General features: G+C 46.6%; 2 protein-coding genes across 2 annotated transcripts in view; one reads left to right on the top strand and one right to left on the bottom strand.

Moving 5' to 3' along the window:
* The window catches only part of LOC126530902 (uncharacterized), a 174,594-nt gene that overhangs the window by 110,517 nt on the left and 36,853 nt on the right, over positions 1-27,224 (bottom strand). The gene's annotated exons all lie outside the window — the stretch shown is intronic.
* Positions 1-27,224, top strand: part of LOC126530903 (corticotropin-releasing factor-binding protein) — a 121,585-nt gene that overhangs the window by 69,805 nt on the left and 24,556 nt on the right. The window contains exons 3-6 of the mRNA XM_050178229.3: positions 1,867-2,024; positions 8,162-8,372; positions 9,314-9,501; positions 19,816-19,924. Coding sequence (XP_050034186.1) covers positions 1,867-2,024; positions 8,162-8,372; positions 9,314-9,501; positions 19,816-19,924 — 666 coding nt within the window. The remainder of the gene's footprint in view (positions 1-1,866; positions 2,025-8,161; positions 8,373-9,313; positions 9,502-19,815; positions 19,925-27,224) is intronic.

The following is a 27,224-nucleotide window of genomic DNA, read 5'->3' on the forward strand; positions in this document are numbered from 1 at the left end:
ACTTGAATGCCCGACGATAGACATCCTACACATAAATTAATGCATGTGAAAGTGCGGTATAGACTCGTGTTTTCTCTCTCTCTCTCTTTCACTCCCCATTCCCCTCCTCACAGGTAGGGTAGTTAACTGTACTCAGTCTAGTTAACCTTCCTGCCTTTCCTTCTTCCCTTCTCTCTCTCTCTCTATTGCCTTTTCGCTCATCGACAGTGGTCCTAGCTGCTCTCCGACCTCGCTATCATCGGTATCAGCCGGCCGTGAATGGCGGATAAGAAATGATAAAGAACGAACAGAAGAGATCAAAAGAAATTATTACATGGTACCGGTCTATATGTCTAAACCATGAAACATTTCCAGCGAATCATGCTCAGTAATATTAATCAAGGGTTATGCGCACCAGCCTCTATCATAGAGTTTCCTAGAATTACTAAAGGCAACTCTGGTGCTGCGATCGTTCAGCCACCATGGGAATGATGGGTAGCACATGGATTTGTTTGATTTTGGTGCTTGTGATTTGAGGCGTTCTTGTGGCTTTGTTTATTACGCTTTATCTGGGCCTAAACTAGACGAAACTCCAAAGTAGTTTCCCTTTTTTTTTAATGCTGAAGGTAAATAATACGTACTCTGCAAGCGCACATAATCGCCACTAATTTCAGTGGTTCCGCTGGTCCATGCGTCCGTGGCGTAATGGTTTGATTATCGCACATCTCTGCTGCAGGTCCTGTGTTCGAATCCTGCCCTAGGACAATTTAAGAATGTTTATTTAATTATTCAATACGCAGAACTTTGTTAAAAATGATCACTTCGACAAGTCACGAAGCAACTTAAAGCCAGAAGGACGAAGCTTAGGAGAATCTATGCCCATACCCATCATTCCCATGCTGACTGGACGACTCTGCTTGCAGTTCTCATAGACACTATCGCCACAGTCCCCTATAGTAATTGTGTGAAAATCTATGGCTCCTATAGCGGATGACAACCTAAACATTAGGCAGAATAAAAACGCAGACAAAAACATAGTGCCCCTGCCCTTCACGTCTGAAAGAAACGGCAGACAGCTGTAACCCGCTCACAACTTAATGACCTTGCTCATCTAATCTGAATGCCATGCTAATTTGAAAATGAAAGCTCGTTGTTTTAACTTAAAATATTACCTTTGTCTGAGCAGTGGTATTAGATCACCCACAGAATTTGCCAAGGCGTTCAGGTTTCATCCTAAAACCAATGACACAAGGAGCTTTTTTTTTTTTTATATGAGACCGCTTGACGTCGCTGAAATAAGCGAACCTAATTGCCTGGCGGATCTGTGCAAATCGTGGAAGTCGGACAGCACACCTAATAGACCCTTTCATCCGCTGTGTGGCAGCAGTGTGTTTAGGACCGCAGACAACTTCCTGAGCTGTATTTTTGACAGTGAAGTTAGCCAAGAAAAAAAGAATTATTTTGTCGCAAGGTACACTGTAGGCACATATTCTTGATGTGTTCAGATATAAGGAACGCGCAACATGCATAGAGCTTATTTACTTGCCTTTTTGTTGTATTTAACAATAAAATTCACTTGTGGAATGCGCCAACTCTTCAGCGGAACTGGAGCCAGCTGAAGAGTTCTCTAAACTTATAGGCTGTTTTAACTTCCGTTGTTGCTCAGGGCTTAACCGAAAGTCCTCCGGGAACTGTGTTTGTGAGCATACAAAGTGTCTGTACAGTTTTTTGTTTTTTTATTCTTAGGCTGTCACTGACGCGCAGGCTCGAGGACTATGTTTGTAAGCATACAAACTGTCTGTACAGTATTTTTTTATTATTCTTAGGTTGTCACTGACATGCAGGCTCACGTGACACACGTCTCTCTCCCGCTTTTGTGCCCCGCAGACTGCATATTCCAGAAGTCCGTGGAGGGTGAGTACACGTTCATCTCGTCGGGCAACGACGCCGTGTGCGCCCTGTACGTCGTCGCGGATCCCGAGTACGTGGTCGAGTTCGAGATCCTGCGCTTCGATGTCAGCTGCACCAAGGGGGGCCTACTCACGGTGAGTGACGTCGGTTTAACGAGAGCGACGCGGACGTTACGGAATCGTCCACCTGTCCCACATACTCTGAATGTGTACCCAAGCGGCTAAAGCTCACGACTAAAGGAAAAAAAAGAAAGGTGTCAGGTGCAAGTGAGAAATGACCATGTTATAAGCAGGCTACTCACAGTATGAGCGCAGGAAGGTCGTGGAGCATGTGAACGTTCGGGTGCATGTTACGCAAGTGGGGCGCGCAGAGGTTTAAGGTGTATTTTTGTTTTCCCTTCTTTAGACGCCTGAATGTAATTCCAGTTTGCTTAAGGATGCACAGTGTAATTATACTACTGCGCGTTTTCGTTAAATAGTCTCTGCACACATAGCTCGGGAGGCACAGGTACTACATCATTCCTGGCGTGGCCAAATAAAAGTCGTGTCGGGCATTAAGAATGAGTCATTTCGCCCTCCAGTATGAGAACTTCCGGGGTCACTTCAGTAATAAACGAATGACTTCGTCTCTGACTATACCGCAAACCAAGTAACGATACATCACACCCTGTTGAACATATAAAAAAAAATTACCGACGATTACGTTACTTCCTAATGCGAAATTTGAGCGCAGCAAATAAGCTGTTTCACCTTTTCGATAGATTGAGGCAAAGAAATCGAGCAACACATGTATGCGCTATCACAGAATTTTTTTTTTATTTTTCACACGTATTCCTTTAACAAAGACTCCACTAACAGTTCTTGACAGTCATGAAGGAAGCTTTGTGGTCGGAGAAATAGACTGATATATGTTCGACTTGGTACACCAATGCTTGATTCTCAAAGACGAGATCTATACAAGTGCCTCGCGAGGTTGTCATAGCCGTAGGACGCGTTACGAGCGAGAGGAACGGGATGTTCTCCCGCATAAGTGTTAGGAAATTGCTGTTTGTCTTTATGTCAACATTAAAGTCCCCCACTACTAACATCGGTGTGGATCGATGGACGGTTAATGCGAGTTGCAGGAAGTGCACGACGTCTTTCGTGAGTGCGGTAGGGGCGAAGTAGGCAGCTACTACCAGCAAGATAATTTCGCAGTGGCGAACGGCAGCGGCAATTTCGGCTCGGGCGGTGCACATATACAGATCCGCCGCCACCGATCTGGCTCTCTGATTGCCACCGCACAGGGCGAACAGCAGCGGCAATTTCGGCTCGGGCGGTGCACATATACACATCCGCCGCCAACGATCTGGCTCTCTGATTGCCACCGCACAGGGGTTGCATTGGAGGAGGAGCGAAGAAAGGAATTAAGTTCGAGCCGGCGCTTTGACAACCGGAGACTCGCAGGAAGAGGGGGGAGGGGGGCGGCGTGTACACCCAGCGGCAAACGATGGGGGCAGAAGCGCGCGCAGCAAGCGGACAACACGATAAAGGGAGGAGGGAAGAGATAGCAGCGACTGTCTGATGCCGCTGACGCCGATAGTGAGTCAACCCCAGCTGCGGAGTTGGTTTCAGGGACAACGCCGCCGATGCCGACACAAACAATATGATACCCTCGCTTCCGCAGCGCTAAGAACCAGGTCTAGCCGTGGGAAGGTGGGCACGTATTCGTCGACGTGCCGGGGCCTACGTGAAATAACCGGCGCGTCGGCAACTGAAGAGCACCCTATCCGCCACACAAGAACAGGGGGGGGGGGGGGGGACCCTTTCTTCCTCTTTCTGCATGGCGGCGACGGTGTTCTATGCAGTCACGTTATCTTGACTCTCTAGCGGCGTCAGCGGCATCCAGCGGTATCAGTCGGTCGCTGCTAGCGCTGGGGGGATGAAAGGGGGGCGGAGCTGGTTACGAGGCCGACGACAACGCCGACGACGACGCGAAACCCAGGAACGGACGCCAAAGAGCTGCGCTCTAAAAAAGCCACTTCATCCATGATTTTCATCTGAGAGGGCTGTTGCGAATGATTGCGAGGCGGCGAGCAAGCAACAACAACAACAACAACAAAAAGAAACAACTCGTACCACATGTTATCGAGATGTTGCGCCGGTTCTTCAAACGCCAAAAGTCGATTAACTCGGGACAGGCCCCGAGAGCACTTCCTTCAATAACTTGGCAAAAGCTCGCCATGTCGGTGCCGGAAAATTTAGAATGTTTTGCAATGCAGCGCGATGTCTCGCTTTTCGCGAGAATGGAGCGGCGCTGCCATGCTTATTTCATTTTGAAGCGAACCGGAAGAGCTAGCATAGAATACCGGGAGTATTGTAATTAGGAGTTGCTCTGACGAAAGCGTCGACAATCCGCCTTTTTCATGTTCCTGTGCTGCCCTCTGACGCACGCCGCTGGAAACGTTGTGGAAGGGCACCGGGGCTTCCGCCGGTGGATTTGTATACCGGCGCCCACGTTGAGTGTGCGTCGGTTGTGCGCTTCGCGGATCGCGATTATATATTAATGGATTCTCCGGAGCAGCAAGCATGTCGTTCACCCATCGACTAGTGCTAACAGTGTAGCCGATAAAGGCACGCCGAGTCCCATCTGCCCATGCGGCTGCCTTGGAGTTTGTTGACACTGATGTCTGCGCTAGCTCCTCGCTTTGTGTATTCTTTTTGCACATTCATAAAACATTTAGCATAATCAAGAAGCCTGCGAGCGCGCAGCCTTTCTCGTCGGATTTGCCGAAGCGGTGCATTTGTTTACATTGACATCTACATCCACAGATCGCTGTTAGCTTCGTATATTGTAGGAACGGCGCATCGCTGATATGAAACAATGTCAAAATGTAGCAAGACAAACATATCTGCGCATATAATCCGCGTTTTCCACCGCGAGACGAATCGATATAAACGGCTGAGCCACTTACACAACGGCAGTTGTGATCCACACACACATATTACGGGCTGGTATTACTGATTCTCACTTTTGTTTAACTTCATGATACTTACAGTTTGCGCGTGCCATAAAGTATTATTAGAGAAAACTGTGCTCGGCATAAGCCGTCACTTACAGGCCGTGTAGTTCTTTCGCGAAAACGCTGATGCCATTGTTGGCATCTTTGGTAGCTGAGCAAGGTGGTTGTTTATGCTGCTGTACCGAATGCACCGCCTCATTGTTTCTCATTTGACGCAGAGGTAAACAGTGCATTTTCGAATCAAAGAATCTGTCAGCATAACAACACGTGCAGACCCACCTATCTACGTAGCGAATGCTACGGACAGTTTTTAGGAACGGTGACGTACGTACGTACAGGCATATGTTGGCACAGCGCTGTGTCGCCGCTTGCCGCTTATTGTGTACGCGTCAAGCGAAGTGAATAGTAGTTGATATCAAATCGATATAGAGCTAAAACTGAAGTATAGGAGCGGTTTCCTTAGTCCTAATTGCTTATTTCTTTAAGTTCATGTCCATCGGTAGCGGGTGCCCAAACGCGACAGGGTCTGGAGGACTAAACCAAACTACACTAAATAGGATGAACATTGGCTCAAACTTCGTGCTCAAGCTTGTGCATTTCAACTTGGAAGGCGTGTGGACGCATTCTGAGCGCAAATAATTATATATAGAAGCGAATACCCTGCGGCTATCGCGTTGTCGGTTCGACGGCCGATCGCGTGGGGTTCGGACGAGCGATTATGGTCGGCACGCTAACTTTGTCGGTGCCGTTGACAAGAAATCCCCTTCGCCCTATACAACTGGCGCCCGTCGGTTGCGTCGTTGTCGGCATGTAATGATAAAATGGTCTCAGCTACACACTGTGCGGAGTAGTCGGCCAATCGTTGGCGTCAGCGTCTTGCCGGTCTCGTATCGACCCAGTGTTACCACGCCTTAAACGAGTACGTGAAGTCAGGCACACGCTGCCGCCACCAGCAAGAGGGGGCCGACGCTGCAAGAAGACTGCGTCTGCAATGTGATGTTTTTTGAAGTGTCGCCGAAGTGTAACGTAGGGGTCTGTCGATAAATTTGATTAGCCGTCAATGGAATGCGGCAACTACATGGTTCACGGTGCACTCCGGACGAAGCCATCGCCGCTTCCCGTTTTAAAGTGGAGTTGCGGTCTTACGCTACGCACGTTTTCGCACCGCGCCAACATAGAGCTATGGACCAGTGGAGGTCGAACCAACTCGGTACACTGCACAAGTGTTCGCTGCAGAGCGCGTCCGTGCGCTTTTTTTTTTATTTTCGAGGAAAGGAAGGGGGGGGGGGGGGGGGGGGGCTACTGTCCCCCGATATATGGCCGCACTGCCGCGAGCGCGTCCATTGCAAAGCGTTTCGCGACCAATCCGCTAGGGCAGGGCGCATGCGCCGTCGCGCCATGAAAAAGGCGGATTACTGCGCATGCGTCGTTACGTTTTCTTGTATTTATGACTGAAGCCAACTTTGAACAGCAAACATATTCCGTCGTATATCGAGGCTGGCACTCCCAATTTGTTGCCGCCAAACTATAAAAGCAAAGTGCTTGGATTTCATTAAAAGAGTAATATATATATATATATATATATATATATATATATACATACATATTTGCGATTCCCGTATTGCCAAATGTGACACTTACGTATTTCATGCTCACAGATGGCATAACGACCTTCGGCATTAAAACGTTTTAGCAGTTTTAGCTTGTGCGTAAATATATTAGCGATTGCGGTATGCTGGCCTGACGCGGAAGTGCACGCGGTAGCAACAACAACTGCAGACGCAGTGTCTAATAAGAGAGCGCGCAAAGCTAGTGACTTACCATCTTCTACGTAACTGCTGGCGAAAAGCGTTGTTAGCGACGTAATAGTGAAGGTGCTGTCTAAAGTTTCCTCCCACGCAAACACTAACGCGACACACAAAAATGTCATATGCATTGTAGTAAACAAAGCGTCACGAGATGTCGATATAAGCCTTGTTACTGCCATCCATGGTTCAGGTAGGCCGGTAATTCGCGAACGGTAATAACTTTACGGACAAGCTAAAATACTAATATAAAGTGTACACCAACGCGGTAATTACACATCCTATGTTCAAGTAACGGCACGTAAGGGCGGTTGAATAGCTCCGCTCCCGCACAATTTTCTGTGTCTTGCTCTGCTTACACGGGCAATAGCTTAAGCGAGTAAATTTCGAAGTCTCAACGTTGCCTGTTAAACCAAACTACACAACCGACAAATTATTAAGGTTCGAAATGGTTGCGGTGACGCGCGGCTCAGGTGAAAAATGTGCATCTTTCACCTGCAGCACTACAACACGTGCCTACGGCATACTATATAGCGGTGGTGTCAGATTTGTTGGAATCTGTCACTACAACAACGCTCGAAACAACTTCAAGAAACGCGGTGTTTTGCGAAGCTGTGCTTGATAAGCCATAAAGTCGTGATAAAATTACACGCATACCATACGCGGCATAAATGACCTGTCATTTAGGACATCTCGTTGAAACAGCTTTATGCGGCACCTAGGGCGAGCGGACATTCAGCGGGAAAAATAAAGAAGTTTATTTGGTTCTAGCTACTGTAATGTGAAGTTGTCGTCACTGATGGAACTTTTATCCCCCACTTGTGTTCTAACACGCTGGTGTGCCAGTAAGTGGGTTTGAATCTGCAGCGTTCTTCCTGTGGCGCAGGGGGAGGAGAAATAGAGAAAGGAAGGGTAGTTATATTGATCAATCAAACAGCTAATTTGCGCATAATGGTATCATCAGAAATCATTCTAAAAAAATTTTGTTGGCGGCGCTCCTGTTCATTCTTTGCAAAATTAAGGAAGCCGGAAGAGTACAGCATCCAAAAACAATCATTTATAAGCTTTCACAGTGCGAATTGAGCAGTAATAGAGGGGAAAGAAAAGAAGCTGCAAATTAAAAAAAATTATGAGCTGTACTAAGCATGTACTGTTATTGCATAGTTAGGGCATTCGCCTAGAATAAGTTTCTGCCCAAGCACATAACTTAATTTCTCGGTCTAAAGCCCAGTGCGGAATCCACCAGGTTATATTCTTCTCAAAACTCAGCGTAAGATTTCGCTGACAAAAAAAAAAAAAAAGCCTATATTCGCGCCCTGTAATACTACAAAAACAGATAAATAGATAAAGATAAAAAGAACGCTCCACACATGCGACAGCAACACAGCACAGCCACTCGGAACACAAAATGGACATCGTTCTACTCTGCGCACTGAGCGCCATCTCTCCTATCTCGGCGGCGCAGGTGTTTGACGGCTGGGAGAACAACGGCGAGTACTTTCCGAGCCAGGAGGACCATCCAAAGCCGATGGACCAACGATTCGCCGAGTTCTGCGGACCCATCAAGCCCTGGAAGCCGTTCGTCACGTCGCAGAACGTCGGCATCGTACTCTTCAGAGTTCCCACACGCGGAAACTACTTCTCCGTCCTCGTATCGTTCAGGAAAAATCCCAAGCGTGAGTGGCTCGCGCATTTCCTCATAGTGGCGCCAAATAGCCCGAGCAACCAAATGCTTTATAGTGCGAGTTTTCGCCAGGCCTTGGCGTATAGTCTAAGCCGGGAAATGCTCTACCGTGACTCCATTATACTTGACCAGTCTGCCGGTAACGTTGATGCTCTTACTTGGCACCAGCCTGAAAGGTAAAACGCAGCTTCCGCGAAAGTGTCACAAAATGATATATATTAGCGGCAAGATGGATGGTTTTACTCAGAACGCACGAAGTATACAAGGGCGCAGGATAACACTGTATGAGCGAGCACGCACTTGTTGAACGGAAGGCTGTTTTGGGACGTAGAATGAAGCGAGCATTTTTTTCTTCTTTTCTTTTCTTTTTGACAACATCATTATCGTGTTCCGGGCGAGGCAAAAATTGTGGCTTCCGGAGGAGAAAAACAGACACCTCTAGCGCATCACGACCGTTTTTTTCTGTCTGCATCATTAAAACCATCAGGTATCCGCTGCCTCATATTACTCTCCATTGAGGCACCCCGATTTGACGTACATACCAAACATGTCTAATGGGAAATAATTATTCCAGTTTTAACTACATAATACATAGTCAGAGACAACAGGAAATCGCATAGACAAAAGAACGCGTCGCGTTGCACATTTCATGTCTCCATACTGACAAAGCCTCTCTCAACCTTGACTGCCCAATTTGGTACTTGTACTTACATGCCTTCTGATTGGCCACAGTATAATACCATAGCGAAAAAAAAATTGAAGCTTTTACTGCGTGCTCTGTTTCACTAAAGCATCAAGAATCTAGTACGAGAAAGGAGTACACAGCAGGAGCAATTTTCTTAGCTATTGTTTTCATTGGCTTGTCCAAACCAATACCAATCTCTCATGTTCCTCATTCGCTCTCATTTTCGTTGTCTTTTTTTTCTTTTGCAGCCTGTAACGTAATGCTCCTGCCGCTGTCAGAGAGCCCCATCTACACGCTACGAAACTACGGCCGGCGAGGGAACTGCAGCGCCGCCTTCATCTACCCCATGAACTTTCGTATCCTAGCCACCAGCATTGGCTCGCAGTCGTTCTCTGGATCCGGAAACGTCGAGTTCGAGACAGGCCTCATCACAAAAGTACGCGCGCAAGGCATCGCGGGTGTTCCGGCGCTTGACGATTTTGCAGGGGTCGCTGTCCGCAGTTTGTCGTCCTCACTATGGGAAATTAACGAGAAATGGCGGACAAACACAAACAAAAGCAGTATGCAGAGTCCTTGTCTTTTCTTGCTTGTGTCTATTCGACAACACCGGTTTAACACACGGACATCCCTCTTACCACACTATTGTGCGCGTTTGTACGCGTCGAAGCTCTTACTGCTATATATTCGTACAAAGCATCTCAAGAATGTCATGTTTCACCGCCATGTTAAGCGGAGGTTGCTTACCTCAAGCCGAATAGTGTTGCGCGCGAAAACAGGGAATTTTGTTAATGATAATAAACAAAAGAAACACGAATTATCACATCTTAAATTTACTAGTAAAGATGTTCGAACATACGAGGGCATCGAGTTTTAACAGTTCGTGAGAATTTCTTCCAGTTCTATCGCTACGTGGGAACGAAATTGACGGAATGTACAGAGACGGCCATCTATAGAAACGTTTAACAAAGCCAGGTGTCCTTAGGCGGAAGGAAGTGCGTTTGGTACGGGGAAGCGGGAAACAGTAAACATCCCTGTTCTACGCCGGCGCCAACCTACGAGTCGGCTCCAGCAAATCCCGTCAATACGTCGCGAAGGACGCCCGTTCGGGCGCCTGTTAGCCAATTGGCGCGCGTCGCCGGCGCTGGCGTTCACGGATCGGCGCAGACATCTCGGGGAAAGTAAAGAATGACGCCGGCAAGGGATTTGCCGAGAAAGCAGCCCTTTATCCGCGCTTACCTCCGCGCTCCCTCCTTCCAACCGTTCCATTTCCTCGAATGGGTCCGCGGGCACAAACCAATCATTGTTTGCCCGCACCTGTTAGCGGCGCCATCCCCAAACAGATGACCTCTTCGTTGCCGCGCCATCTGTTCTTTGCCTTAAATCCTGGCCACCTATAGTCTTTCCCCACGCCACCTGGACGGCGCCTGTCAAAGAGTCCCCGGCGTTTCCCGGGAAGGCATAATCGGATTTGGGTACCCACGGAAAATCGAGTTAACCGAATGACCTCATCCCTCTGTCATCCCTCGAGAGATTTCGTTCGAGGTCCAGCGGGCTCTCTGGCCCGTGTCACTGCTAATTGGTGAAGGCAAGCGGGGCTTGTGCGCACGCGATGCCTTTGGCGCTATGGTGGTCCGGAGAACTGACTAATTCCATGCGGCGCAAACGAAATGTGATGCATTCGATACGGGAACGCGCTTTTGTATTGCAAGCAATATGAATCATTATGGAATCGTGCGCAGATTTAGCTTTACGGAATGCGTGTTATACGCAACAATTTGGACGTAAACTGGCTCCTCGCTTAACTTTCGAAACTCTCGCTATCTTTCTTTTGTGCTTTTTTTGTTGCGCATAGAACACTGATCTTACTGTACCCGCAGGCGGCTTTTGCGTGTGAAACTTCTCTTCCTATTCCGAAAATGGTCACGCAACGAGAACCAATGTTGCTGACCGGGAGGCCCAAGTCGAGTTACAAATACCGCACAAGTTGGATTTTCTGAAGAACGCGAATTAGGCGATTGCGTAAAATGTGAACACGATTGCCTCACAAACAAAGAAAACTTAACGTTACTGTACGCTATGTAAGCGTCACGCTTGGTACGCTACTGGCTAGGCTTAGGACGTTGACTACGCGTTTTTTTCGCTAAAACACGAGAATAGAGTGTAATAGAGGGGCCGAAGGGGCATCCCTATAAGCAAACAGCGAGCTCAGCTACGTACTACTGATTGGTTCGTATATAGTGAACACATTGCGCCACTGCTTAGTACTGTCGCCTGTATTGCCAAAGACTCATTCACAATCAACGCATCCCATCATAGTGGCGGGCAAGTAATATGCAACGCGCATATAAGGAAGCAAGTATTGCACCTGATAGTGGTACGAGCATTACTTCACGCCCACGAAGCGCCCAATTTAGCAATGCATTTCACTCGTTCTTGGTTTCTGAACGTGATTTGTTTCCTTGATTGGCTTTTCAGCGATCCTATTTCAGATTACTCAAAACTGAGTAATAAGTGAACGACGGTGTCAAGTTACGAGACTGTTCAGCAACAGATTATCCCGCATGAACGGAAATGCGAAATACGTGTCATGACGGTTTACCTCATATTTACGTCATATTCAAAAAGTTATTAGTATTTTGGTGAACATTCATATTAATTATAAATAGTGGTGGTTGTTATCACAAAAAGAAACCCGGGCAGGACTCAAGGTATGCCCTCTCAGCATGAAGGCACTATCACAAGCATTACTTTCGAGATATCATTTGGCTCTTTCGAGATATCATTCACTAAAGTGGCATCAGTACGCGCTGATGTTCCATGTACCACTTTCCGACAAGGCTTTTATCACGCAATTCCGATGAAGTATAATTCAAGCACCATCACTTTCAAATTTTCTCACAGAGATTTAGTGCTTTTCTAGCAATCTATTTAGAAATCGGAAGAAGTGGCTCTTGTGTGGAACCCCGTTTTCTACTGTTCTCATTTTGCGAGTATTTTTGCGTGTTTTCGGGAAGCGCCACTTCCGAGACCTTCGGCGATGGAAGCGGAGTCAGCTAGACGTCCAGAGGAGACCGACGTCACAGCGTCGAGCGCTCCGAGGAAGCGCAATCATCTGATGAGCGACACAGGCAGCGAGGACACCCTGCTGTACTACTCTGCTTCAGAAGAAGATCTGTCGGATGACGGCGATTACTTGACAGTTGTGAGGCAAAAAGGAAAGAGGAGAATCGTCACTGCCTCCTCGTCTTCAACAAGGACGACGGCGGCAGCAAAGGCCCATGACACGGCTCATACCATTCTCTTCTTACCCGTGACGCCGAGCGACAACCTGAATCGGCTAAACAGGCAAGCCGTATCTGTAACACTAGAGGCTGTTGTTCCAAATGAGATCACGGATATGAGAGTTAACACCCGTAAGAACATTCTCGCGGTTGATGTCAAGAACAGAGCAGCATTGGATATCTTGAGTACAGTGAAAATGCTGGGCAAGATAAATGTTCGCACCATAATACCACAGGACAGCAATACTATATCAGGTGTGATTTATGATGTAGATGAGTCAATCGACGACAACGATCTGCCTATTTTGGTCAAACCCGCCACAGCAGATGTTCCTATTATTGAAATCCGTCGCCTAGGAGATTCACGCTGTGTGAGGATAACTTTCAAGGGAGGTAGCTTGCCGTCCCACGTGAAAGTTGGATTTTTTCGTCATCCAGTGCGACCGTTCGTTCCAAGACCACTTCAGTGTCGTAATTGTTTGAAGATCGGGCATGTCAGCGGCATATGCGAAAATTCGACCGTATGCGCGAGATGTTCTGAGCAGCACAGTGCAGATGCTTGCCGTGCGACTCACTTCAAATGTGCCAATTGCTCCGGTCCCCATGAAGCATCGTCGAAAGACTGCCCGAGACACAAGACAGAGCGGAAAGTCCTCAAACAAATGGTGAGAGACAACTCAACTCAAAGAGCGGCCGCCGCCAAAGTACGACGGCGTAGTGTCCGCCGTCACCGTAGACGATCCTCGTCTACTAGAAATGCTGATACCGTCGCAAGGCAGCCGATACTTCCTGAGGCTGGTGCTCCCAAGGCGCTCACCCATACTAACAACACGGTGTCTGATGACGCAGTGAATACCTCTACTGCAAACGACTGGCCTGCACTTCCGACATTAAGTCCACCAGCCCAACAAAGGTCGACGGTGGACTACCGACGAACCAATGAGGGCACAGATCACGTGCGAGGTCAAGACAAGCAAGTAATCGCCATAATAAGATCTCTAATGAATGTCATTCGCGTGTTGTTAAACGACATGCAGACGCCATCTGCTCGAGGTGCACTACAAGTGCTGGACGGCCTGGATCCGGTTCTTGCGAGCCTCGAGTAGCAAGCACAATGGCTCTACCGCATCAGCCGTTCTTCAGACAAGTCAAGGAAGCATCTATTATGCAATGGAATGCCCGTGGCCTGAAATCCCGCAGTGATTTTCGCCATTACGTTTTCACCAATCGATTCCCCATTGTGGTCGTCTGTGAACCGAAGCTACAGACACCCGTCCGGATCTCAGGCTATGAACCTCATGTGTCATCGACTTGTACTGACATTAGCAAAGTGACCATCTATATACGGTGTGAATTGACTTATGTTGTTCATCCAGTGCGGCCACATGACACTAATCAGTATGTGTGTTTGACCGTGAAACAACAAAACCTTGCGTTTACTTTAGTGGGCGCTTACCTTTCTCCATCAAGTCGTTTTGATAGGCAGAGACTGAGTGACATTATAGATGCGACACCTGGTCCATGGATTGTTGTTGGGGACTTCAACGCGCATCATTCTCTTTGGGGAAGCAACAAGATAAATTCGAAAGGAAGAAACCTCGTGTCCTTTGCTTGCGACCATGAACTTTGTTGTCTAAATGATGGCAGTCCCACGTTTCTGCGCGGCCGGACATACAGTAGTTGTTTAGACTTAGCATTTGTTTCGCGATGCCTCACTCGCTGCGTCCATTGGTTCGCAGATATAGAAACCCACGGAAGCGACCACATTCCTACCTACCTGCAGATAAAAGGCCTCACCAAATCCGTTCCATCAAATTTTAAACAAACAATAGATTGGCCCGTGTTTAAATCCCTTATGGAAGACGCATGCCACGAAGGCATTTCGTCCACACTAGAATTTGACATCGCCAAGGCTATGCAGGATGCTATGCGCTCATTTCGGCCATTAGAAAAATACACAGATTTTGATTCGGAAATACAGAGCCTCCGTGCAATCCGCCGGCGAGCGGAGCGACGGTACCGACGGACTAAATCACTCTACGACCTTAGAGAGGCCAGACGCATTCAAAAGAAAATTCAGCGTCGTCTTGCTGTACTGCACAATCAACGCTGGAAGTCGTTTTGTGAGTCTCTCGACCCACGTAAACCTCTGTCGGTTGTCTGGAGAACAATCCGTGGTCTTCGAACAGCTCCTCAACAGCGTCGTCCATTTAAGTCTCTAGCCCTACATCAAGGACGCCGAGAAGTCGAGGTGGCCGAAGATTACTGCGCAAGGATCGCGGGTCCGGCGCTCACGTATTCACCTTGCGCACCTATTCCCATTGTGCCCCCTTGCTCCCGGTATCCTCGTATGGACGCTGCTTTCTCCATCGAAGAACTGGAGGCCGCACTTGCTGGTTGCAGGCGATCTTCGTCACCAGGACACGATGGCATCACATACTCTGCGCTTGTAAACCTTGGTCAAGAGGCCAGAGATGCCCTTCTTGGCCTATACAACGCATCATGGCGTGACGGCTTGGTCCCTACAACGTGGAAATCCAGCCGTCTTGTTCCACTCCTCAAGGCTGGCAAATCCCCGTTGGAATTGTCATCTTACCCTCCAATAGCACTGGCCAGCTGTGTCGGCAAGGTAATGGAAAGAATGATACTTGCTCGGCTAGAATGGTACTTGGAATTCTACAACGTCTATCCAGAGGTAATGGCTGGTTTTCGACGTGGCCGCTCGTCAATAGATAGCGTTATCGACCTGGTAACATACGTACAACACCAGAAACATCTGAAACGAATCACTGCGGCCCTATTCCTTGATGTTAAAGGTGCGTACGACAATGTAGATCATCAGGCAATTCTGGACGCCTTAGAAGCTGTAGGGATTGGTGGACGCACCTTTCGCTGGATATGCAACTATTTGCATGGAAGATCTTTCTTTATTTTGACTGAAGACGGACCAACGCCATCTAGCTATACCAGTCGTGGTGTACCGCAAGGCGGAGTACTCAGCCCTACCCTTTTCAACCTGGTGCTCGTTGGTCTCGCTGATTCGTTACCGCAAACTGTACAGCTCTCCGTATATGCAGACGACATTTGCATATGGGCTTCAGGCGTGACACGTGTACAAGTCCGCGCACGACTTCAGAAAGCCTCAACGGCTGTGTCAAGATACCTAAGAAGACAAGGCCTGGAGCTTTCTGCTGAGAAATGTGCAGTCGTTGCTTTTACTCGTAAATCGATGTCCCCGTATGCTTTGCGGATTAATGACCAACTCATACGATATAGACGAACGCACCGATTTCTTGGCGTCATCATTGATAGAGACTTGTCTTGGAGCCCTCACATCTCGTACATGACGAAGCGTTTGGCCGCCATTGTGGACCTTCTTGCATTTCTCGGCGGGAAGTCCTGGGGCGCAACAGTACCGTCAATGTTGCAACTATATCAAGCACTGTTTTTGGGCTTCCTGCGGTACAGCTTACCTGTCATAGGTAATACTTGTACTACGAATATTCGCAAACTCCAGAGCGTGCAAGCCCAAGCACTCAGGACTTGTCTCGGTCTTCCCAAAACAACGTCATCGATTGCGACAGTGGCCATAGCCAGAGACGCGCCTTTGACAGTCTACATTGATACAGATGTCCTGAGAGCGCACATCCGACACCTGACTCGGATTCCCTCACACCATCTTGCTTGCTTGCCAGCAAAAAGGTCACTTTCAACTTTTGCTAAAACTATTGTAAGACATCAGTCGTACTTGCCATCAGAATTTACGCCCGCTTCACGATTGTCAGATCCATTGTGGTGTCTGCACCGGCCGCAAGTGCAACTGACAATTCCAGGAGTCAGAAGGAAAGCTGGAGCGCCATTACAAGCTTTGAAGCAAGCAACTTTGGAGCACATTCACAACGTGCACAGATTCCGGAAACATATATACACAGATGGCTCAGTAAAACTCAACAGCGCTGCTGCTGCAGTCATCATCCCGGCACAATCTGAGGAAATCAAATTAAGAACTTCATGTGTGACCACATCGACGGGTGCAGAACTCGCGGCGCTCCGTGCTGCACTTGATTTCATTAAGCAGAAACCACCGCAACAATGGACAGTCTTCAGTGACTCCAAGGCAGCCCTTCAGTGCATACGAAGCCCAATGCGCCACGGACCCAATGAACAACTGGCCTCAGAAATTCGGCACATATATCATCAAAGCTATGATAAGGGTCACAACATAATCTTTCAGTGGCTTCCAGGACACTGTAACATCAGCGGGAATGACCAAGCCGACGAAGCCGCCCGATCGGCACATGAAAGTGGTCAACGAGTTTTCATTCCGCTTTCGCGAACAGACGCTGCGGCTGGGCTGCGATTGATGTCCCGTGAGTGTACTTTGCCCCTGTGGGACTCAAATGTTTTCACCATGTGTCGGTTGCGTTCGTTGTCTCCGGACATACGGATGCACCTCCCGCCTGGATTACCACGACGTGAACAGACCATGCTTTACCGTCTGTGGCTAGGCGTTGCCTTTACAAACGCCTATGCTTTCCTCATAGGAATGGCTAACAGCCCCACGTGCGACACATGTAACATCGACGAGACGCTCGCACACATTATCTGTGTCTGCCCGCGATACAGTGCTGAGAGACAAGTGATGTGCAGGGTACTGGACCAGCTGGACAATCGTCCACTTTCAGAACTAAAAGCTTTAGGCCAATGCTCCGAAAGAACATCCGCGTTGAAGGCCTTACTCGCGCTATTAACGTTCTTGCGGTCTACGGGGCTTCACGACAGACTCTAAGAATGCCGCCCCCTACCGTTCTGTAGTGTACGCGCTTTGTTCGTGCTTGTCTCCCTTTCTTTCTATCTCCCCCTTCCACTCTATTTCTCTTTTTATCCCTCTTAACCCTTCCCCCTGCGCAGGGTAGCCAACCGGAACTACCTCTGGTTAACCTCCCTGCCTTTCTCTGCATTATTTTCTCTCTCTATTTAGAAATCAGAATGAGTTTTCTTTAAATGTTTAAAACGATTTTGATAAGGGATATGTATATCGCCGCACATATTGAGAACCAGAATGTCTTACGTTAGGTTAGCTTTCCTTTAAAAAAATTCCCGTGAAAGAGAGAGAGAGAGAGAGAAGAAAGGGGAAAGGCAGGGAGGTTAACCAGGTGGGAAGATGCGGTTTGCTACCCCATGCTGGGGAGAGAGGGGAGGTAAAGTGATAGCAAAGTAGAGATAAAGAAAGAAAGTAGGATAGACATACAATCACAGTCGGTCACTGTCGCCGCATACTGTCACCGCCCAGCACAGTAGCACTTGCGGCAATATAAACATCTGTTCAGGCTACAGCCGCTTGTCAAATTCTGTTGCGCTTAAAAACTGCAACAGTGCACTCGTCGCCCTCCGTTGCGATGGCTTACGATGTCGGCATTCTAAAATAAGTTCCTCTGTTAGAGGTCTTTTGCCAAAGCGCGCTATCGCGATTGCGAGCGATCGTCTCTGTAAATTATAGCGAGGACAGTCACAAAGAGGGTGTTCAAGAGTCTCCTCGTTACCACAGTCATCACACGAGGCGTCGTTGGCCCATCCGATTCGGAATGCAAAATAATTAGTGAAGGCCACCCATAGCCATATTCGAAAAAGCAGGGTAGCTTCGCGACGGCAGAATCCAGCTGGAATGCAAAGGCGTATAGAGGAGTCTAGGTTGTGCAGCCGGTTGTTTTGTAAACTTCCTGCGTTCCCCACGGAGAACGTGATATGATGCTTGAGCATTCGAAGTTTTCTAGCGGCATTCCCATGAAGAAAAGATGCGTAGTACAGATGGGCTTCAATTGCTGTATTAAAGCATGTGTACATAGATAGATACAATAATTATTTTTGCTGTACAAAGTAACTAATAATTATTCAGGTATCGTCGCGCATAACTTTCGTACGTGCAAAAAAAAAATATAACTGAAGAAACAGAACAACGAAACCAGATGTCTTTAGTTGCAGCATTTATTTTTCTAGAATTCACATCTGAAGAACACTAGTCATAAGTAAAGCAATCGTAGTAAACAAGTGCCATTCTTGTAGAGTAAATATCGCTGTAGTAATTAACTGCCATTCGTGTCACGAAAGATTGTGTTGATGAATCGGTAGCGCGAAGTTGGGGTTGTTTTGTTTTTACACTAGACGGCACGGAAAAAGCGTTAATGTAAATAAACCTTTTATTGTGGAAAGGTTCTTTAGACAGCGAGACAGAATGGACTCTACGCATGCGAACAAAAATGCGCGTTACTATCCTAAAGATGCGAATGGCGTAAGACGCATCATTTCTACCGAAAGCACAATCACTTGTGCGGGCTTCCGTTGCTTGCTTGTACATTACTGAGCATCTCAATCTGCTCCATGAATAATAGCATATCCAATCATTAGCTTAGGTAGCTGGAAAATTACCAGGCGATCAGCTAAGGCCATCCTTATCAGGATTTTCACATAAAAACAGCTTCGGAGGCTAAAATAGCCTCGACACGTCTTGGAATGGATCGACCTTGCTCATAAACAGTACTTTTGACAATTTAGTTACTGCGAGAAGCTTGCTGAGGATCAGAAGAAAAAAAATACGTGTGCATGTATAGTGGGTGTGCGTTCTTTAATGATGCTGTGGAGTATTGCAAGCAACTATTTCACGCTCTGTGGTTGAGAAAAAAAAAGAATGGAGACGCACAAAAGATAAAGAGGCTTACGCTTTCTTCAAAAGAAAGTATACGTTAAAGCTTTCTCTTGAAAATACACACGAAGTATATAGGAAGCAATCGTGTGATAAGTCTGCTGCAGCCATGTGGCGATGACAAGGCTTAATGGCTCAGCTCATTAAATGATCGTTACTACTGGACGGAGTACATACTATTCAATGGAACCACAACATTAGCGTATCGATGGCGACGCACAAGGAACGTATTCTTCGCGGTCTAGGCGGTGATACGAACAAAAAGTAGAATAGGACCGTGGCTAGCATATACAGCTCGCCTCTTAGATGGCCAGCTATTATCATTCGCTTTCACGCACGCTGCATGCGTCAAGTTTCGCAAAACAAGTTTCATCGTGCTGACAAAGAGTGCGCGGGGTTTTTATATGCTTAGCGCACGCATATGATAAAGTTTCCACGCAAGCGTGTGTGTGTGTGTGAATATATATATATATATATATATATATATGGTCCTGGGAAATTGACCAGGGTAACGATCACTTCCAGCAGACTCAGAGGGATATCGGGATGTCGAAATGCCCCAATTTGAAGCGCCGCGTACACATCACACTCACGACAAGAAACAATTTAGGTTCGTTATTCATACTTCGAAAATCGCCGCTGGCTATGCGTGCCAGCCGATTACTGCACAGGGTTGGCGTCTCACATAGCGCGTGCTCTCGCTTCTCAAGAATGGGAGCGCGTGCGCGTATTTCAATTACCGATCGAGTTGACTTTTATTTCCACACAGTGCAGGAAACGCGGCGTGCGAGATTACGCTGAATTCATGGGCGGAACCGGCCTGGGCATCGACGGCATGACGGTCATACAGGATGTCTGCGGCCTTGACTCGCTTCCAAGTGAGTTGGGTCTCTTTTTTTGCATTCTGCAGTTGCTCTGGTATCTTTGTGCCTGTGTGTGTGCGTTTGCGCGTGCGCCTCGCAGATTTTGATTGATTGATCGATCGATTGATTGTTTCGTGCGGTATAACGTCCCAAGATAACTCTGAGGCTATGAGAGACGCCGTAGCGGAGGCCTCCGGATTAACTTTGACCTTCGTCACTTTAACGTGCCCACAAGTCTAAGTCCTCCACAGCTTGCGTCTTTTGTAACGAGTGAAAGCTGAGAGTTGGCAAGGACCTGTGTTGTCTCAAAGACAGACGCGTAAAACAGGCACACAAGAAGCACGACTGCCTTTCAGTAACGTGAATAGTTCTTGCATTTCACTTCGCGTTCCTAAACAGATTGCCGTTGCCACTGAGGTAGCGTCGAAGTAAAAGCGTCGCAGCTGTTAGCAAAAAAACATAGGGAGCTCCCTCCCAAGTACAATGTCCGCCACACGACACATATACAGACAACGCTTAGCACGTGATTTAGGGGCGTTAAACCGCAGGCCCTTCAGCCTCAGGAGGATCTTAGGTCCTTGGCCAACATATTCACTGCAAGGACTAGTGTTACAGGCCCTTGAAAGATTTCCATAAGCGAGCAATATTCTCAGAAAATATTGAGTAGAGTGTATGATAAATTCATTCTATGTTTTCTCTTTACCCGACTTTGGCCAATTCAATGCCTGTATTCATGTATCTTATTTAAATCTAATCCATGCTTTCTTGCGTTCTCTGATTTTAGTGTACAGTTATGTGACCAGATTTTTTGTTTACTTTAGTGCACCTATGAGGCTGGACTTTTGGTATTATTTATTTATTTATTTATTTATTTATTTATTTATTTATTTGTGATACCCTCAAGGTACATATGCAGAGGGGAGGGGCGAGAATACATTTCGAGAGTAAAAAACACAGGATTAGTTCAAGGAATTTCCAAGGAACAAAAGCAATATGAAAAAACTAGTAATGCATTCATAACAAATAACAGAGACTTACATAACATGAAAATACAGAAAGAGTATACTTTAGCAAGCTGACAATGTTCACGAATAAGTACATTATTATGCCATTTGCCACTATACGCTATTTTGTGTTGATTAGTGCGTTCTTAAAACGAGTGGGGTCACTGATGCTTACTAATGATGTAGGTAGATTATTCCAGTCGACTGAAGTCCTAGGAAGGAATGATTGTGAGCACGCGACGGTGTTATGACGGGGTACGTTAACTTTATGTAAGTGGTCACGACGAGCCGAATAATAAGGTGCAGGTTGGATCCAAAGAGGGCGAAGAGATGCGTTGTGGTAGTAGATTCTATGAAAAAGGGAAATGTGTGATTCTTTTCTGCGAAGAGATAATAATGGGATTTGAAGGGTACTCTTCATTAATGTAACACTAGCAGTGCGATGGTAGTTAGCTCAGATGAAACGAAGGTAGCGATTTTGCACTGATTCAATTTTGTTAATTAATGTGACCTGATGAGGATCCCAAACGGATGAGGCATATTCTAATTGGGGGCGGACGTATGTCGTGTACTACAGCCGTTTTAATAAAACTGGCGCAAGGGGAAAATTTCTCTTCAAGTATCCTAAGGAGCAGTTAGCTTTAGATATTACATATTGTACATGCTGCTTCCAAGAAAGATCGCTAGCTATATGAATGCCAAGATAACGGTAGCATGTACCGGATTAAAGGGGGCAGTCATTAAGGTCGTAGCTAGGGCAAGTTGTGTTAGAACGAGAAATCCGCATAGATTTGCATTTATTAATGTTGAGTTCCATGCACCAAGTGAGGCATCAATTACATATGTTATTTAAATCGGATTGAAGGGTAGCTATATCAGATGCATTAGCTACTTTTCGATACATAACACAGTCGTCAGCGAATAGACAAATCTGTGAGGAAATGTTATCAGGTAAATCGTTAATATATATTAAAAATGAAAGAGGACCAAGAACAGACCCTTGTGGAACACCGGATTAAACTGGAGTCGCGTTAGATGTGGTGTCATTAGTTTCAACAAATTGGGAACGAGACGAAAGGAATGATTGGATCCAGCTGAGTACTCCCGGGTCAATGTTGAATGCGCTTAGTTTGTGTAGTAGCAGTACATGTTTCACCTTGTCAAAAGCTTTAGAAAAATAAAAAAAAAATGCAATCAGTCAGAAAACCGCTATCAAGATATACATTTAAGTCATTATTGAAAGTTACCCGCTGAGCCTCACAAGAAAAGAATTTGCGAAAGCCATGTCGACTGTTAGAGAAAACGTTATTTTCTTCACGAAAGTTGACAAGGTTAGAAAATATGATGCGCTCTATAATTTTTGCACGGTACTGACGTAATCGATATGGGCCTGTAACTAAAAGGATCTTGAGTTTCGCCAGATTTGTGGATAGGAATAATGTTTGCTGTTTTCCAGTCACGAGGCAAGGATGAAGACAGGTACGATTGTGAAAAAATGCTCTCTAAGATGATAGAGGAATACTCCCTAGTATTTTTTAGAAATTTCGTCGTGATTTCGTCTAATAATACTACAAGAAGACGTAAGTTTAAAAGTGTCTATTATTTTTTTTATGCCAGTAGAGTTAAAAATTACGAGATCCATAGAAAAAAAAATGCAGCATGATAGCCTTGGAAGGTCGTTATTATGTGCTGAAGGAGTGAAAGCTTTTATAAACACATTATTTAAAATCGTAGCGCAGTGCTGCCGAGGTATAGGCTCGCCGGAAGACGTGCTAAGTGATATGATTTTCGATGCACTAGGCCTTACTACATTCCAGAAGCTTCTTGGATTATTTATGAGCATGTTCGGAAGGGTATTATTGAAAAAAGAAAATTTTGTATTCTTTATCGCCGATGAGTAGACCGAGGCAGCTTCTTTGTAAGCAGACCATTTAGCCTGGCTTTCCTTCCGCTTAGCTGTGCGAAAAAGACGTTTTTTTTTCTGTTAGATAGGCGTGATTTGGAGTTGACTTTTAGTTTTAATGAGTTTAAGTGAATTCAATTTTTTTTTATTTCTGTATGAAAAGGTGTTGCCGGCGCCAATTAAAGGCGACAGCGTCTCCTAAATAACGTATAATAATAATAAAAAATAAATATAGGGAGCTGCTGAATTTGTGCGCTGCCCTGACACTTTCCAATATCAAGATGTGTTCGAAGGCGGGGGGGGGGGGGGGGGCGTTGTTTTGTGCATTTGACAAGTTTCTCCTACTCGCGCGATCACGATACTACGTATTATCCTGCGCACTTCTACGACGAATTTCGTACACCTACCTGAGCTGGCATATGCATCATGCAACCACTGTGCAAACGCTTTACACAATTATACAATAAAAACGCTACCGCATGGCATGACAGATCACGGCCGAGCGCTACCAGTCATTTTGCCTTCTATATTCATTTTAATACCTTCTTTAATTAAGCCTATAACTTCTATAATTTAGTCTTCATCTCTAGCCTGCACTCATGCTATCTGTAATCCTTAAATTCCACCTTGACAATAGTTGAAACGATTTTCGCATATCGCCGACAGAAGACATCGCAGCTGAAGGCGACGAAGGGACTACTTCGGTTTTTGACAGAGACGGCCTTGGACCAGCGGCTGTGACAGTGATGTCACGTACCACGCAAGAGTGACGGACTGTAGCGGACGATGTGTGTGCTGTGCCATGTGCTCTCTCTCTCTCTCTCCTCCCCATCTTTCATCCCTCCCCATTCCACTCCCATGTGTAGAGTAGCAAACCGGTTGAGCTAAACCAGTTGAGCTAAACTGGGCCTCGCTTCGCTTCCGAACATACTATAGCGGAGGAGTTGCAAAACTGTGTGCCAACATGTCAAGATATACACCAGCAGAAGCCTGGTGACGGGAGTCCTACCGCGCCTGCACGCTAAGATTTTATTAATGCTAAAACGTCTTACACAATACCGATTTGCCTTTTAAGACACTAAGAATGCAGTTGGTAAATAGCGTCTATAGCGAGAATCACCGCTAATCACGTAACGGTTCGGAAGTTTAACCGGCCTTTCTGAAACCATGCGCCCGCCCACAATAGGTGTTGGTCAACATTATGGTGCCTGGTGACTCAGGCCAGGGCATGGTGCACGGACGATGGGCCCTGTTCCATACACTGTGCAACATATTAGCCGACGTGCACTGTTCGCGAACAACACGTTAGCTGTCACGCCGAAGCAAGAGGGTCACGTGCTTTCAATATTGTTCCTTCGTTGCTGTGGACTGATGCACAGTAGACAAGGCACGTACGCAGGATCTTTTTCGGGGGGGGGGGGGGGGGGGGGGGGCCCAACCCAAGGTAACTTTTTGATGCAAATGAGGGGGGGATTACCTTTACTAGTAGAAATGTGAATAACGCCCACCATTCGCCATAAAAACGCATAAACCCACGAAAGAACGGAAATAAGGTGTATTTTACACGTACGCCTGTGCGATTCACCTCTCCTGTACTTGACAAACAAAGAACTATGTTAAATGGACTCGCGCAGTAAAGAAGCACCAGGAACAAATAAAGAAGCAAAAGTAAAATAAAGATTACGTTAGTAAAATAGAACTGAAAAAGCAGCAGTTGGCAACAAAGGCAAACGGACCGCGCGGAGTTAGGTTACTCCGCCAGCCAATCACAGAAGCCAACAAAATCGTCGTCATGCGGCCGGTCTTTTCAAAATGGCATCGTACTTGATACCTCCGGAGCGTCTGGTGCTCGTAAAGAGTCTTTTCATCGGCAGAAGAAATGAGGTGTGCAACAAACATGGACAAAATGTATGGAGTCTTCAATAGTCTGCGCCGCTGTTCATTTCACTGCTGCGCCCGTTTTACTCATGAAACTTCACTGCCAACTGAAGTGAAACTTCACAACAAATAGTTGTAGCGAAGCAAGCATGTTATTTCAGTTCAATAAAGAATTAGGAATTCGCCATTCCACTATAACAGGCGAAGGAAAAGGTATAAAATTACGCGCTAATAATTTAATTTTTGTAGTTACCGCCTTATTTGGGTAACAGAAAAAAGTTTCAAGTGCGAATTATTTGCAGCCTCGCGGAAGAACAGTGGCTGGCGGTTATGAGGGTGTGGGCGAGGCTTCATTGCAGACTTCAGTTGTATGCGACTATAGTAGCGTTTTTTTTAATTAGCTCTGAAAGAATTATACAGAAATATACATTTGCGGAACACTCACAGTTCTTTTGGATCCCTCGTTTACTGCTCTAACAAGTGCCACAACCAACTCGTATTGTTGCTTGGGAAATTGCGTAACGATGCGTGGCCGCCAGTCGCGTACAACCGCGTAGAGCGCAGGAAGCTGCGATTCTAGACGTAATGCGCCCACCGCGAAAGGTTAGAAAAACACCTACATAAGCACAGCAGAGAAGTGGCTACGTTGGGCGGCTCTAATGATAACTGTAGAAGCGTCATTCAGAACACACGGAATTGTCCTCCATTTCCGGTGGCGTTTTCTCTGTTTCCTTTTTAAATAAACAGGTGTTGATCCATAAATATTTTCATAAACAATGGCTAAATTTGTTAATTTTCGCTTTTCCTTCTTGTTTGGCTGTTGTCTCGGCCCTCTCTCTTAGCAGATCGCTTAATTTCTCAGCTCCTTGAGACTCTTGTTTCCATTTGCCAATTGTACAGCACGAAAAGTGCTGTAGAATTAGGGAAACACCAGATGAATTAACGGACGACAGCCATATTGCCTATGAGTTTAAGGGTTATTGCAGGGTTTGATGATGGATGCTGTCTCGCATTATACTATTTTCCACCTTATCTAACCCATATCACGGGTATATGGTTCCGAGGATCTGTCAGCGTCGCGGCGAGCCGTCACTCGAGCAAATAATAAAACAAAAAGAAAAGTTAAACGCAATTGGCATTTTCTCTGGCCGCAACTCGTTCCACGCTCATACAGACCAGCTGACCACGAACTCTATCCCTTTCCTGGTCCCTGGATCAGACTAGACGAAGAAGGTTGAACTAACGAAGCAACAACGATGCGCGTGACCGTTGAATAGATGGTGACAACTGAATGCATCTCGAGTTAATCGCGCGGGCACCGAATTGATGAGGAAACTGGCCTTCACATCCCAGGAGACGCCCATAACTACCGCCATCCAAAAGCACTGAAAAAGGCAACAAAATGTTGACCACCGAATAGCTGTCAAGTCTCAACATTGATTTGGCGGCGCTTTAGGAATGTGTGTGAGAAGTGGTGACGTGGGCGGAGAGGGGGGAGGGGGTATGTGTCTTAATTTCGGGGGGGGGGCGGCCCCCCCGGACCCCCCCTTGGCTACGTGCCTGCAGTAGACACTCTTGTACCGTTCAGTGTACTTGTTCTTTCCCCACCGCTAATGCCTTTACCCAAATTGTCGACAGGGAAAGATAAGGCTTTCTTCTGTTTGTGAATTTTGCGGCAAATAAACGTGATCATAACGGTGATAGACTCCCCCCCCCCCCAACAAGAAAATTCAGTGAAATAAACTTTGATAGCTATCGCTGTCCAACGTTCTTGTTAGTTCGGTGCACACAATGTTGCCGGAATTAATACACAGATTTCAACAATGGCTTGTCTAATCACAGCTCTAGTTGGAGCTCGCAGTCGTACACCCAAAAATTGTTACAGCATTATAGACCTTTTCATTGGGCGAGGAGGATAGGGCGCGCAGAGAGCCTTTCCTCCTCTCTGGCTTGGGCGATTCGGCGCGGCGCTGCTTGAAAGTATTGCTGTCGCGTGCTACGGAACGATTTCGAGATGTATTAGATGGTACTTTGTGAAATTTACGCCACGTCCGTTCATATAAGGTCGTCAGGGAAGCCTTTCGGTGCATCGGTAACTACAGTATAGGCGGAAATATCTCTTGGGGGCGCAAGAATGTTACGCGCTTTATCAGCCGCGGTGTATGCACATTATCAGTCGTGGTGTGTGTATGTGTTGTGAACTATTTTGCTTATATCGGTTTTAATTCAACGAAGAAAACCGGTGCCTCTGTATTAGCAGCATGAAATGGTAAATCTGCTCACTATCTGATCGCTTGGCGTAGGGATTAAAACATAAAGCATAAGAGCGCATGCTCGTACACAGCCAACCTAAGGCAACCACGAAACACCTAAGCTGCAGGCGCTATCAAATATTTGTGATGCACCGGCATCGTTCTCGCGCATTTCAAGTCTAGTAGGCTTCAAATTACCATATGTCTACGCTAGCCTTGCTGGATGAGGCCGATGGCGCTGCTCAACACAGCGATCATTGCGGTTGGTGAAGCAGCAC

This window comes from Dermacentor andersoni, chromosome 5 (genome assembly GCF_023375885.2).
Source record: "Dermacentor andersoni chromosome 5, qqDerAnde1_hic_scaffold, whole genome shotgun sequence".
Taxonomy (NCBI): Eukaryota; Metazoa; Arthropoda; class Arachnida; order Ixodida; family Ixodidae; genus Dermacentor; species Dermacentor andersoni.